This window comes from Homalodisca vitripennis, chromosome 5, assembly GCF_021130785.1.
Source record: "Homalodisca vitripennis isolate AUS2020 chromosome 5, UT_GWSS_2.1, whole genome shotgun sequence".
Taxonomy (NCBI): Eukaryota; Metazoa; Arthropoda; class Insecta; order Hemiptera; family Cicadellidae; genus Homalodisca; species Homalodisca vitripennis.
In genome coordinates, this window is record NC_060211.1 from 112,356,926 (window position 1) to 112,369,626 (window position 12,701).

The 12,701-nt window shown below is 32.5% G+C and overlaps 1 protein-coding gene across 2 annotated transcripts in view; it reads right to left on the reverse strand.

The window, feature by feature from the left end:
* Positions 1-258: 258 nt before the first annotated feature.
* Positions 259-12,701, reverse strand: part of LOC124362716 (translocating chain-associated membrane protein 1) — a 45,050-nt gene continuing 32,607 nt past the window's right edge. Inside the window, exons 5-8 of one of the 2 annotated variants that reach the window (XM_046817433.1) lie at positions 9,916-10,025; positions 7,966-8,268; positions 5,309-5,365; positions 259-554 (exon numbers count right to left, since the gene is read on the reverse strand). In XM_046817433.1, the coding sequence (XP_046673389.1) occupies positions 457-554; positions 5,309-5,365; positions 7,966-8,268; positions 9,916-10,025 (568 nt within the window). In that variant the 3' untranslated portion in view covers positions 259-456. The remainder of the gene's footprint in view (positions 555-5,308; positions 5,366-7,965; positions 8,269-9,915; positions 10,026-12,701) is intronic. The other variant, XM_046817434.1, reaches the window with a different exon arrangement.

Genomic DNA, 12,701 nt, shown 5'->3' on the forward strand with positions numbered 1-12,701 from the left:
AAGTGAGAAGAAAAGTGCCATTGGTTTAATCATTGTTCATATAGACTAACTAAACATCACTCTTGATACCACTTTGAAAATAAAAATTATTTCACACCAAGATTTTTCAATTTACCCATGGTACTTTTCCAGCCTAATATTTAAATCACACCTAAAAATATTTTATTGAATATATTTCTCAAAAAAAGTTTATGATTGATAAAAGACAAAACTATTTAATGTAGGGAAGGGAATTTTGTTAAACTTAATAACACAAACTTTATCCGCCTCACACGCCAATCCTTTATTTACCTGAAAATGTTTCTAAATATTACATAACCACAATAAATTAATTTGTTAATATAAAATGTAAAAAAATCTATTAAAAATAAATTAAGTAATTTATAACAAAATTTGAATGTAAAACAATGAACATTTATGCATCTGACAGCATTCATTGTGCATATACTGCAGTCTTTATTTTGTTTTATTGGCTCGGGATCTGAGAGACTTCTTAGTATTCTGGTCAACCTCGGGCAACTCATTCACATCGTCGTCAGCACTGGACTTCTTGCCTGCAACAAAAAGAATTAAATGAGTACTATAAAACAATCCAGGAAATACAACGCACATCCAAAGGTTTGTTTTGACCCTATCAAAGTATTAATGTAGTCACTTTGTGCATGTGCACTAGTTTCATTGCTTCACTAACAATTCACTGATCTCATAACAAATTATTTCATGAGTTTTTCTAATTCCTATGACTCACCCGGCTGTGAGATTTGTTATTAGGTTTTGGAACATTTTGGAAACTAGATAAAATGTATCATCAAGTTCAAAATATTTACAGTACAAATGGTGCAAAACTTTGGGGAAGAATTAAAATAAAAGAAGAGGAGTTACTAATTCATTAAAGTTTATTGTTGCATGATGATGTTCAGCCACATGCTGTTTGTTGATGACATTCAAAGCTTAATTCAACAGTTCAATTGAATCCAGTTTTATTATCCATTGTAAGGCTCAAATGTGGCACTGTATGCCTACATATGTTCCTGCACATGAAGTGTAATCGTGGTGATGAGCATTTTTTCAACAGTTTATTCAAAATACTATGTTGGCGTGTACATATTTGAATGAAAGATTAAATGAAATAGATAGAAAATTGTCTAATTATTTAATTCCATTATATTTAATGATTTTTTTTATGTGTCAGAAAAAAAAGTACTATAATTTTATAGTACTTTCTTTCTTATACTTTTATAGTACTCCATATCAATAAAAAATAAAAAAAATGCTGACACTGAAAAAGTGAATCTCTGAAAATTTCAGTAAAAACAAAAATATGTGTTATGACTTTTGTTATTTACATTAGGCATATCATTAGGATTTTTGTGGTTTAATCATAATGATACAAACATTTTGAGGAAATATTAAAAAAAAAATCATTTTTAAAATAATCGAAAGAACATTTATTTACAGTAATTTTATAGTCACAGTAAACTTAGTACAACAAGGCATAAACATAAACGTTTTCAAAGTAATTGGATATGTGTGTATATATAACTACAACAGAGTGTACCTATGAATATGTGTTCTTTGAAACAAACAGATGTCCGGTGTGAATAGTGAATACAATCAGTTGCACATTGATCCTTGATGGAAAGGAGAGAGGAGGTTAAAAGTGGTGGAATATTTTCTTGAAAAGGTTTAAATAAGTTGGTCACTTGGGATGATAATAGAACTAGAGAGAAAAAATTGCTCTCTAAGGTCTGTTGTTGCAGCCAAAATTCAAATTAGCTTAAAAGTTTGTTTTCTTTTCAAGCGTTAGTTTTCAAACCTTATAATATGCTCCAAACATTGCCCTGATTATTTTTTTCACCATACATACATATATTATTTTGTTTAAAAAATACTTAATACATGTAGTTATTTTCAAACAATTATCACTAAACCATATCTATAACAACAAAGAATACCAGCCATAGATAGACTAAAGAGATGGTAAGCATGCCACCAATAAAAAAAGAGTGATTTTGCTAAACCTAAGTGATCAAAATTTTCCAACCAAACATATAGCGTGAAGAATTTTATATATTTGCACCAGCTGGAGCAATGTTTTATTAATTTATTTCTTTTTCCTGACAAATCCCAAGACATATTTTCTCTTTATAAAAGAGAGCCGGCTTTTAATAGTTAGATTAAAATTTCACTACATATGTTTCTAGCATTGTCTAATTGTTTAATCTTTTTTTATTGTGATATTTCTCTTACAGTGATCAATAAAATTAATAAAACTTATTTTGATAAAATATGTGGTATGGAGGGTTAAGAAGGATCAATTCAGACCAATCCAAGTGGGTGAGCAATTTTATTCTTCAACTATAATAGACTTTAAAAGTATTCCTAGCAACCTGACTTATAACTTTCAGTCAACATTGGTACCTTTACAATGTGCGGCTACAGAACTACCTGACCGTGTTACCTGTTACGATCTTACTCACCTTTCTTCCTACTCACAGCTGTCAGATAGTCATGTAGTCATGTTTAATAATAAATTGTTCAAGAATAGAACAAATACAGTGTTTGTAAGCAAAACAATATTATTTTTTATTGTGACTCATTATTCAATTTTGATACATTATATCAACACAGCCAATTGATTATTTTTGTATCTAAATAAATGACAATTTTCTTGAGGTGATGGTTGTTGAAATCAACAGAAATCCTGCTCAAGTACTAAGACAAATTAGGCGAAATAGCAATAGCACCCTTTAAAGTAGCTAAAGGTATGAATTACTACTTTCTGAAAGTTGTGATCAAGAGTCTTATTTTAACAGGAATGCTTCTGAAATGTGTGAAATAAGAATTCACACATTCCTGGTGATTAAAGAATGTTTTATATATCTTTATTTTTATAAAATATTAAAAATAAACTAAAATAAAGAGAGGGTCAGTCTTATTTTACTATAGTATTCAATATAAAACAATGTGTAATGTAATTTATAACATAATGAAAGAATCAAGAATCTTTATTTCCAAAGTACATTACAATCATTTGCTCACACACAAAAATTACATAAAAAAGTAGATAAAAGTACAAATGGATAGGCACCTCTGAGCTATTAGCTGAGTTGAGGTTTCCAACAACCCAACTAATGCAAATCTTTAGTTTAATATTTTAGGATAATGATACACAAAAAAAACATATATGACATTATAAATTTCGCTTCTACATAGTGTAATGTACAAAAATTAAAATATTTTTCTTAAAAAACTGTCATCTGATTAAAATTTAACACTTGACATCACTTTAAGGTATTAGCACTAAGCTATAAATACCTAAACTTCAATGTTTTCTTTATGATCAATTATATCTATATAGACAAAGACATTTATTTGCCCCTAAAGACAATCCAATGCTAACAGTGGCAATAAAGTTTACTGATATGATAATAACTGGTCAAATTTGCAGAATACAACGAAAATATCACTGGTCTGGTAGGGTAGGCATGGTAACATACGAGGGTAAACTAAATATAAACAATAATTTTGCTATTGTTCTTAGAATGCAGGGAATGCAGGTCCTAATTGGTTAATGCTGTGTGGAGTAGATGTTTAGTTTATGAGGAGTGGGAGAATCATTCTGGTTAGTGTTCAATTCGGCATTGCCGTCAGTACAGCCATGACCGAGCAAGAAGTTTCTTTGTCTGTTGCACAACGAATTATCATAAGTTTTTAACCAATGAAGGCGTTAAACCATCTGAAATTTGAACTCATTTGCAGGCACAGTTTGGGGACAGTACACTGTCTCAGAATTGTGTGTTTACATGAGCTAGAGAATTTAAGGGTGGACGAGAACGGCTTGAAAACGAAAATAATGACTGACGCCCAAAAATATGCCTTACAGATGGCAATATTCATGCTGCCTGCCGAGCTTATTGAACATGATCGCTGGTTAACCGTAGAAGAAATTTCATCAGAAGTGCATATCAGCTATGGATGTATTCAATCCATAATTATTGATGAGCTCGATTTCAGAATAATTAGTGCTCCATGACCTGGACCAGAGTTGACAATTTCTTAGCAGTTGCTAACCTCAAAGGTAAGAAGTTTCTTAAATCACTTCGTTTACAAGCAGTAACAAAGGCGTCTGGAACAACTAGACCTATAGGCCTAGTTGAGCAAACCTATTTTAATCTCACCAATCTTAACAGTTGTTTTAACACATTGACTGCGGCGTAGTTTCACCCCGCTCTAGCAAGTGACTACACCACACTGAAACGGTAAACAAGCGGTAGAGCACGGGGTCGCCGGCGACCCCCGCCGGTACCCAGTGACGCCACGCGGCGGTCACCGGTGACCGCGCCGCACCGAATGTTGACCTTAGTCCTAATACTAGGTTTTATTCACTTCATCCAGTACATCCAGTGTTAGAGAGGGCTTCTTAGCCCTAACTTCGCCTGGTAAAATAAGACATTCTTTACTTTTTTTTTACATCACTATAAAAATCCCATCATTAATTTTTATTTCCAGAAAGGATCTTGTGTTGTGTTACCTTGTCAAACCAGATCAAGACAAGAAGATTGCCAGAAAAACAAATCCTCAGGAGCTCACCTTGCTTAATTTTCTACTAGCAAGTAAAAAAGTGAAAATCATTCTGTTCAGTGAAAATCCAAATATACCACTAAAATCACTACTTCTTTAATATGAAATACAGAATGGCTTCTTATCAAACATATAGTGATTGTACTGGTAGTTTTATGTTAATCATCATAATTAATTAATTAAAAATAGTTTTTACTTCATTTTCTGAATAATGAGATATATTTAAAGAAAAACATGGATTGGAATATGAAGACAAATCGTGATTGCAAAACGTTATTAACAATTAAAAATTAACAATCTTAACATGGCAAAGTAAAGGAGATTTCAGTCGGATTATTGCCTATACCAAATTATTATTTGTAGAGTAACTGACATAAATTTAATGAATCAGTTTTTGTAACAAGGTATATTAATTTATTCCTGTTGATTTCTTAACAACTCAACATGAACTTTTTATAACTTGATAAAGAAGCCATATCTACAAAGTCCCACATTCAGAAAAGATGAAGTTACAACTAGTACTTTTTCTAGAAATGTACAATTCTCACCATGACACACTGTATAAACAGTGAACCCATGAAACCAAGCAATGTGCAAAAAAACAAAAATACAAACCCCGAATAGAATATGAACTTGACTGTGAAAAAACACAAAAACAGTGCACATTCATAAAATATATGTAGAGGGTGAAATTTTTAGCTAATCCCATTGAAATTTTTCAAACCTTTAGGTTTAGGTCCAAAAATATTTGTCCATATAGTTGTCAGCAAAGTCCGAGAACCTAAAAAAGTTTTGGAATATTATTCTACATAATTTCTACATAATATATTCAGAGAAATGTATTTTAATTTGATGTACACCAAAAATAATGTAACTGTATTAACCCTGGAACTGGCAGTCAAATTTCTATCAGTGACGGAATGGTTCTGGTAACTTTTACATTGACCCAATACTTGTTATCATATGTATGGTATAAAATGAATATGTCATGTTATATATAATCATTGTATTCAGTACTTCTTAGAAACAGTTTTCCTACAAGAAAATAAAAACATCATATTTTTTTTATTTACAAACAAAAATTATTATTAAAAATTTGTAATTTTAAGTTGTTGTACCCAATTTAACACATTCGAGTCTACGCTCGAGCCAGACTCGAGCACCGTTGTTTAATCACCCGGCTGGCGCTCGAGCGTGACTCGAGCACAGCTTTGCCGATTGATATACGGAGTTGCCCGAGTGATATTCGAGTGCCGTCTGCTGCATTAAAAAGCCAGCTTTGTTGGTTAGTTCAGAAAAATTCCGCTAGGCGCTACTACGTCATACCCGCTTGAGGCTTTTGTTTATCGACTGACGTGGCCTGGCGCGTCGTCAGTCTGTCCATGACAACAATAATTTTTTTAGCATTTGGAATTTTTTTGGCAAATAAAATAATTATTTGTAAATATGTATATAGTAAATGCCTTTAAAAAAATTGAAATTACTTATATTATTTATTCAAAAGTTAATTTTCAAGTAATACAAGACATGCGGGAGTTTTTATTTTTCTTCAAAAAATGTAAGTTTTGAAATTTTTTAAAAAATTTATTACATTTTATAGGAATAAAGTTTTACATATCAATTTAAAGAGGAAAGATAGAACTTTCAAGAAAATATAATATCATATACATAATATTTAACAGTTTTCTAAAGAAAAAATCTGAAAACCCAATAATTTGTGCAGACCAGGCTATTAAAACAGCAAATAGCGAGCCAGACTCCAATGTGTTAATAATAGTAGTATACAATAACTAGAAGATGAAAAATTTAAAGAGTTAATTAAGTTAATTTTGTGTGAAAAATATACAGTTTAGAATGGTTTATACAAGTTGAAAATGCAACAATATAACATAGAGGTTTTTTAAAAATTTTTAAAAATTTTAAAAATTTCACCTCAGCTTAGAGTAAAAACTTCTAGCGTCACGAGCTTATAAGTACATAAAAACATTTAGTAGGCTACAGCAGTTCACAAATAAAGTCATTAAAATTATGAAATATATCAGATCTATCCTGATTTTCTTTTGCTAGTTAGTGTTATAAAAAGAAACAAATATGTAAACAATCCCAAGAACACAAAGTTATTCATACTGCATAACACAAACATATTGGTTTTTATTGGATTGTACAATCTTGTTCTAACACCGATTCACTTTCTGTAATGTCTCACGAAGTGTTCTCTTCATTTTAAATTATTACAGTCTTCTTGTAACAGCTCTTTTTAATTTTTAGAACATCTTTAATCCATTTTTAAGAAAAGCTATTACATAATAAAAAAATCACAAAATACAATACAGTAAATAAAGTGGATGCTACAGTAACTAATGTGGAAAACTTAAGACAGTTGTTCAAGTAATATTTGGTACACTTCCAGCCAGAAACACTACAAAATAAAGCTGTAGTAAGTATAACTAAACACATAATTCACTTAACCCTTTGCATGCCACTAAAGAATTCAATAATTTTCCTTTAACGCCAAGACAACTGTAAAATATATTTTTCTTTAAGTTCAAAGCTAACTATTATTATAAGTATGATATAAGAGATAAACATAAAAAACTCAAAATAACTATTTACAAAACTGTTAATTTGATCTGAATTCAAATTCATGGTACAATCCAATAAAACTGAAAAATTATATAAACTACAGTACTAAATTATCAGAGCATTTTCTAAGGTTTCTTAGATAAGATCTATCATTTTATCCATTTCATCACATAATCAAATTCTACTCATAAAATAAAATACACTTCATCGCCACTACAAAACAAGATAAAAAATGTAAAGAAATCACAACCCTATCACACGATGAAGAAAAGTAACGAGATATGTAGTAGACACATTCATGATAGCCAACAAAACAGTAATGCACGCCAACGGATATATTTGTTTATGGTTCTGTAGGACGCTCAAGGCAGACAAGCAGGTGGATGGAGCTAGACAAAGGGTGTCCCTTTCCCCTTGCTGTGGAATGTAGGTCATCTAAAAATACTCCCTAGTCAATTACGATAACTGCAGCTAAAACACTCAATATCAGGCATTTACCAGTTCCAGGATTAAGATACAGAGTTTTCATAACAACATGTTCAAATAAAATTTAATAGGGCTGTTGACTTGCAAACCACAAAATATTTACCAACGTGTACTGTTTTGAATTGGTTGCAACACACATTCAATAAACAAAATGAGTCAATTCTCTCACTGCGCAAATAAAGTTGTGTAAACGTAAATTCAATTTTTTACTTCCAAGGTTAGGTTATAACACATTTTAAATGTGAACAAGACTTCTGTTAAATTTTTTACAGTGATTTATTTAATGTAAAAAAATTTTGAATTAATACTCACTGTCTTCCTTCTTCTTTTTCGGAACAGCCTTCTTAACCGGTAATTTTCTAGGCTGAATCTGCGGTGCCTGCTCACGCAGTTGTCTCAGCTTGTCGGTGATGAAGTGGAACATGAGATATGCCTGGAGTAGCGATACAGCAGCCAGAGCAAATAGTCGGACGGCAGGAATGTTGAAGTTGCCAGAAGGCAGATCCAGACCCTGAGTGTCACTAAGAGAGAGCCCATACCAGAAAGTCAACACTGACAGGATGATGGAGGCCAGACGAGCAAGCACAAAGACAACGTCTGACACTAGGTAACCTGCTGCAATGACATCACACAATTAAAAATTTATAAATATGTCATGGCAAGTTATTTTTCAACTCCTTCACTAAAACTACAGTCTAATGGAGCATAATGTTTTCACATGTATTATTAGATACACTACTTCACAGACCAAGCAAGCAAAAAGACAACGTCTGACACTAGGCAACCTGCTGCAATGACATCACACAATAAAAAATTTTAAAATATGTCATGGCAAGATATTTTTCAACTCCTTCACTAAAACTACAGTCTTATGGAGCATAATGTTTCCACATGTATTATTAGAGACACTACTTCACAGACCAAGCAAGCACAAAGACAACGTCTAACACTAGGTAACCTGCTGCAATGACATCACACAATTAAAAATTTAAAAATATGTCATGGCAAATTATTTTTCAACTCCTTCACTAAAACTATAGTCTTATGGAGCATAATGTTTTCACATGTATTATTAGAGACACTACTTCACAGATAAAGTAAATCTTCCTAATATCTTCCTCCTCTTCCCATAATGAAAAGTCTACTGCTATTTTATAATTTAAAGACACCAATGGACACCTATACCAGATTTTGTGATGATAAGTTTATCAATGTTAAATTAAAAATTTACATATATCAAACCTAGGAGATTAATGGTAGTAAAAAAGTAGCTGCTCAAAATAAATTAGGGATACATGCAATTATTATGATTGCTTATATTTATATAGTCTGTGATACACGGATTGTCCAAGTTTTTAGTTATGTTACTTCACTTGTTAGGTTATATTTAGCAAATAAAACTCTATTTAACACTTTCACAATGACGGCTTACTTTTAGACTTTTTATTTCTGGTCGAATTTTCCAATAACAGTAAAAACCGTATTTTTTTTGTTAAACACCTATTTATAACGAAAAATGTATGTAAACTTCGTAATTTTAAACAAAATTAATTTTAATGTTTTTTTCCATTTTTTCCCATATACTCCAAGGGATGCTTAAAAAATTTATAATTTACCTTAAAAATTAAGCAATTGTGTGAACAACGGGTTACATGATAATTTGATATATTTATTTAAGCGTGGGATCAAATTTAACAAACCACCAAGAGAGGCAAACAATAAAAAAGCAATAAGGAAATGCACAGCAACGTGCACCCTATTGGACGCACAACGCGCTTTATTAAAGCCCAGTGTATAACCAATTGGGTACACAATGGTAGTTGTGTAAGATAGCGTGTACCCGACGGAGTATAGGTTGTCATGAATGTGTTGTAACACTAAAATATCTAATTAATATGAGTTTTCAGGTTTATATTTGTGATATTTAGTACTATTTGCTATTGGAGTTTTCATGTATTGGCAATAGTTTTCAAATCAAAATGTTCTCTCAGATCTGATGGCCGGGAGTTTTGGCCACCGCCATTCCTTCACCAGCTGTTTGGCCAGCAGTGCTGGCCCTCAGACCTGAGAGGATAATTATTGAAATGGTGATGAGACTGCAAATGATTAAGAATAATGTACAATTGTTACGACAATACATTTTTGTTGCAAGAATTTCCTAATGTTAATTTTAATGTTACTTCTGTACACATCAACAGACATAGTGACTAATAAGAGCCATAAGCGTATCACCCAGGATTTCAGGTGGTAATAAAAACTTACCTTTGCTTCCTTTCTCCTCCTTGTCAACAAAATCTATCAATCTGGCAACGTGAAAGAGTGCTTCTGAGAGGTAATGAATCACCAAAAGGCAAATAGCGACACGATTGAAACTAAAACATAATGCATTCATATTATTTTAAATTACTAATATATGTAAAAAGCATAGAATTTTACTTAAGAAGTAGTAAGTATACAATAATATAAATATATATTTGATTTATATATGATCAGTTTCTACGTTTGAATAAGAAAAAACAGACTTTCAAGAGTGTTGGCATACTGGTAATCCTTTTTAACAAATTACTGCCAAATGTACAGTTAATGTCTTTAAATATTTCTTTCATATCTGACTTCTAATTCCTCACATTGCATACAAGTAGCAATTTTATCAATGGTTGATCTCAGATGGTTAACCTTATTTTTCTCGTAAGACTCAGATCAACTTGTTCTACTTTATCAACTTAGATGATAAGTGCTGGTCTCTAGCAGTGATATACTGAATTGCAACAAATAGTTGGTGTGTATATATATAGAATTTTAAAATATATATAGTATTTTAACCCTTTTAGGACCAACTAACGATATATCGTTAGTTTGTCTTTTAGGCTAAAAATACTAACTAATGATTTATCAGTAGTTTGCTTTTATGGGTATAAGAAAATAATTAATAACTTTGATTCAACCAAATTTTGACTCCACATCTATTGATAGTTTCTACATTCAAAATCGTCTTTGAATTTAGTAAAATTTTAATCCACGGAGGAGTGGGAAATGGTAAATTGCGCAGTTGGTAGCGCTAGCTCTCAGCCGCGACCAACACGCGATCGCCAGCGCCAGCTGACTGACGCGGCCTGCCGAGTTTGTTTACGTTTTGTTCATTGTGTTTAGACGATTATCGTGCTTCAAAATGACTAAAAGACATTTGAACGAGGATAGTATTGAAGATTTATTACGTAGTGATGCCGATCTAAGTGAAAGACCAGAAAATTTGACAGACTCTTCTGACTTTGTCGTGAGTAGTGAAAGTGACGAGTTTGTTGATGATAGTGATGCCGATCATGATTTCAATCCCGATCAACCCTCCACCTCACATGGTAGAAGGTTTTCACCATCAAGAATTATTAGTTCATCGTCATCGGAAACAGACTATAACGAGCCACCTAGACGAAAATCCAAAGGTAGGCCCATGGTAAATAAGGTTAGAGGACGAGGCCGAGGTAGGCCTAGAGTTGTAACAAGGCCTGTGCCAATGAACATAGAGGCTGAAATGTCCGATTCTGATGATGGCAATGATATGAATGACTTAGTTTGGAAAGAAATATATGAAAACTCAGATTCTCCACCCAGTCACCTATTTTCTTTCAGTGAACTTCCAGGTCCCAAACATTGTCCGCCTCCAAATGCTAGGCCTATTGATTATTTTTGCTTGTTCTTTACCACAGCCTTTTTGCAAACTATTGTGAAAGAGACAAACAGATATGCCCAGCAGTACACAAATGACAATGAAATCAGTATTACCAATAAAATAAGAAACTGGACGAATGTTACTGTTGGTGAAATCAAAGCATTTATTGCAGTTTTACTAAACACGGGACTGATCAACAAACCAACACTGAAATCTTACTGGAGTACTGATATGACCAAAATACACCCTGGTTTGGTCAAATGTTTAGTAGGAACCTGTTTGAATGCCATTCATATGTTTTTTCATTTGACAGGACAACAGTAAAATTGGCCAAAAAACACTGATGCTGATTATGACCCACAGCAAAATTCCAACCAGCTATAAACTCTTGCCAACAATGTTTCACGGCATCACTATATTCCTAACAAACAATTATCAATTGATGAAAGTTTGGTTGGGACAAAAAACTACACTACATTACTACAGTACCTACCAAACAAACACCATCACAAATGGGGTATCAAATTGTGGGTAATTTGTGACTCCATTACAAATTATTGTTTGGGGGTTTACATGTTATAAAGGGGCTTCATTTTCTGATGATCGAGAAGAAATTAAAAAGTACGGCTTAGGGCTACTATGTTGTCATGAAAACTTATGCAAATGGGAAAACTATTTGAATAAAGGCTTCCATTTATTTGTTGACAACTTTTACACCAGCTTTGGACTTATACAAGACCTGTACAGAAAACAAACCTTCCTCACTGGTTACCATAAGAAGAAACCGGAAGAACTTACCCAATGATGTCAAAAGAAAATTTGCTGTTGGAGAAAAGAAATATTATAGGAGTGACTATGTTTTAACTCTAGCTTATCGTTGAAAAATCATCACAGTCAACGACCAGTAATACTTGTCTCATCTGATTCACAAGCCATAGATGTTCAGACCAGGCGCACAAAATTTGGTTTTGAAAGAATAAAAAAATAAACCAAAAAGTCATTGATGAATATAACAGATACATGGGTGGAATTGATACAAACGACATGATGCTGTATGCTTATCTGGAATGAGAGGCGTACAGTCAAATTTCTGGAAAAAAGTTGTATTCAACGTTTTTGGACGAATGGTTCTAAATTCGTATATTCTGTACAAACTAAATTGTTTAGGTAAGCCTATGACTAGATATCAGTTTGTTGTGTCAATTATTAGAGACATAATGAGGAATGGCTACGGATGAAGACTCCCAGTGGTACTGGTGGTGGCGGTGATGCTCCCAGACAACCAGCCGGCTGCCAGCTCTTCTACTCAAACTTATGGAATATTCAAGTTACCAGGGAAACAACAAGAAAAAATGTTGTGCTGTATGCAGTAAAATTAGTC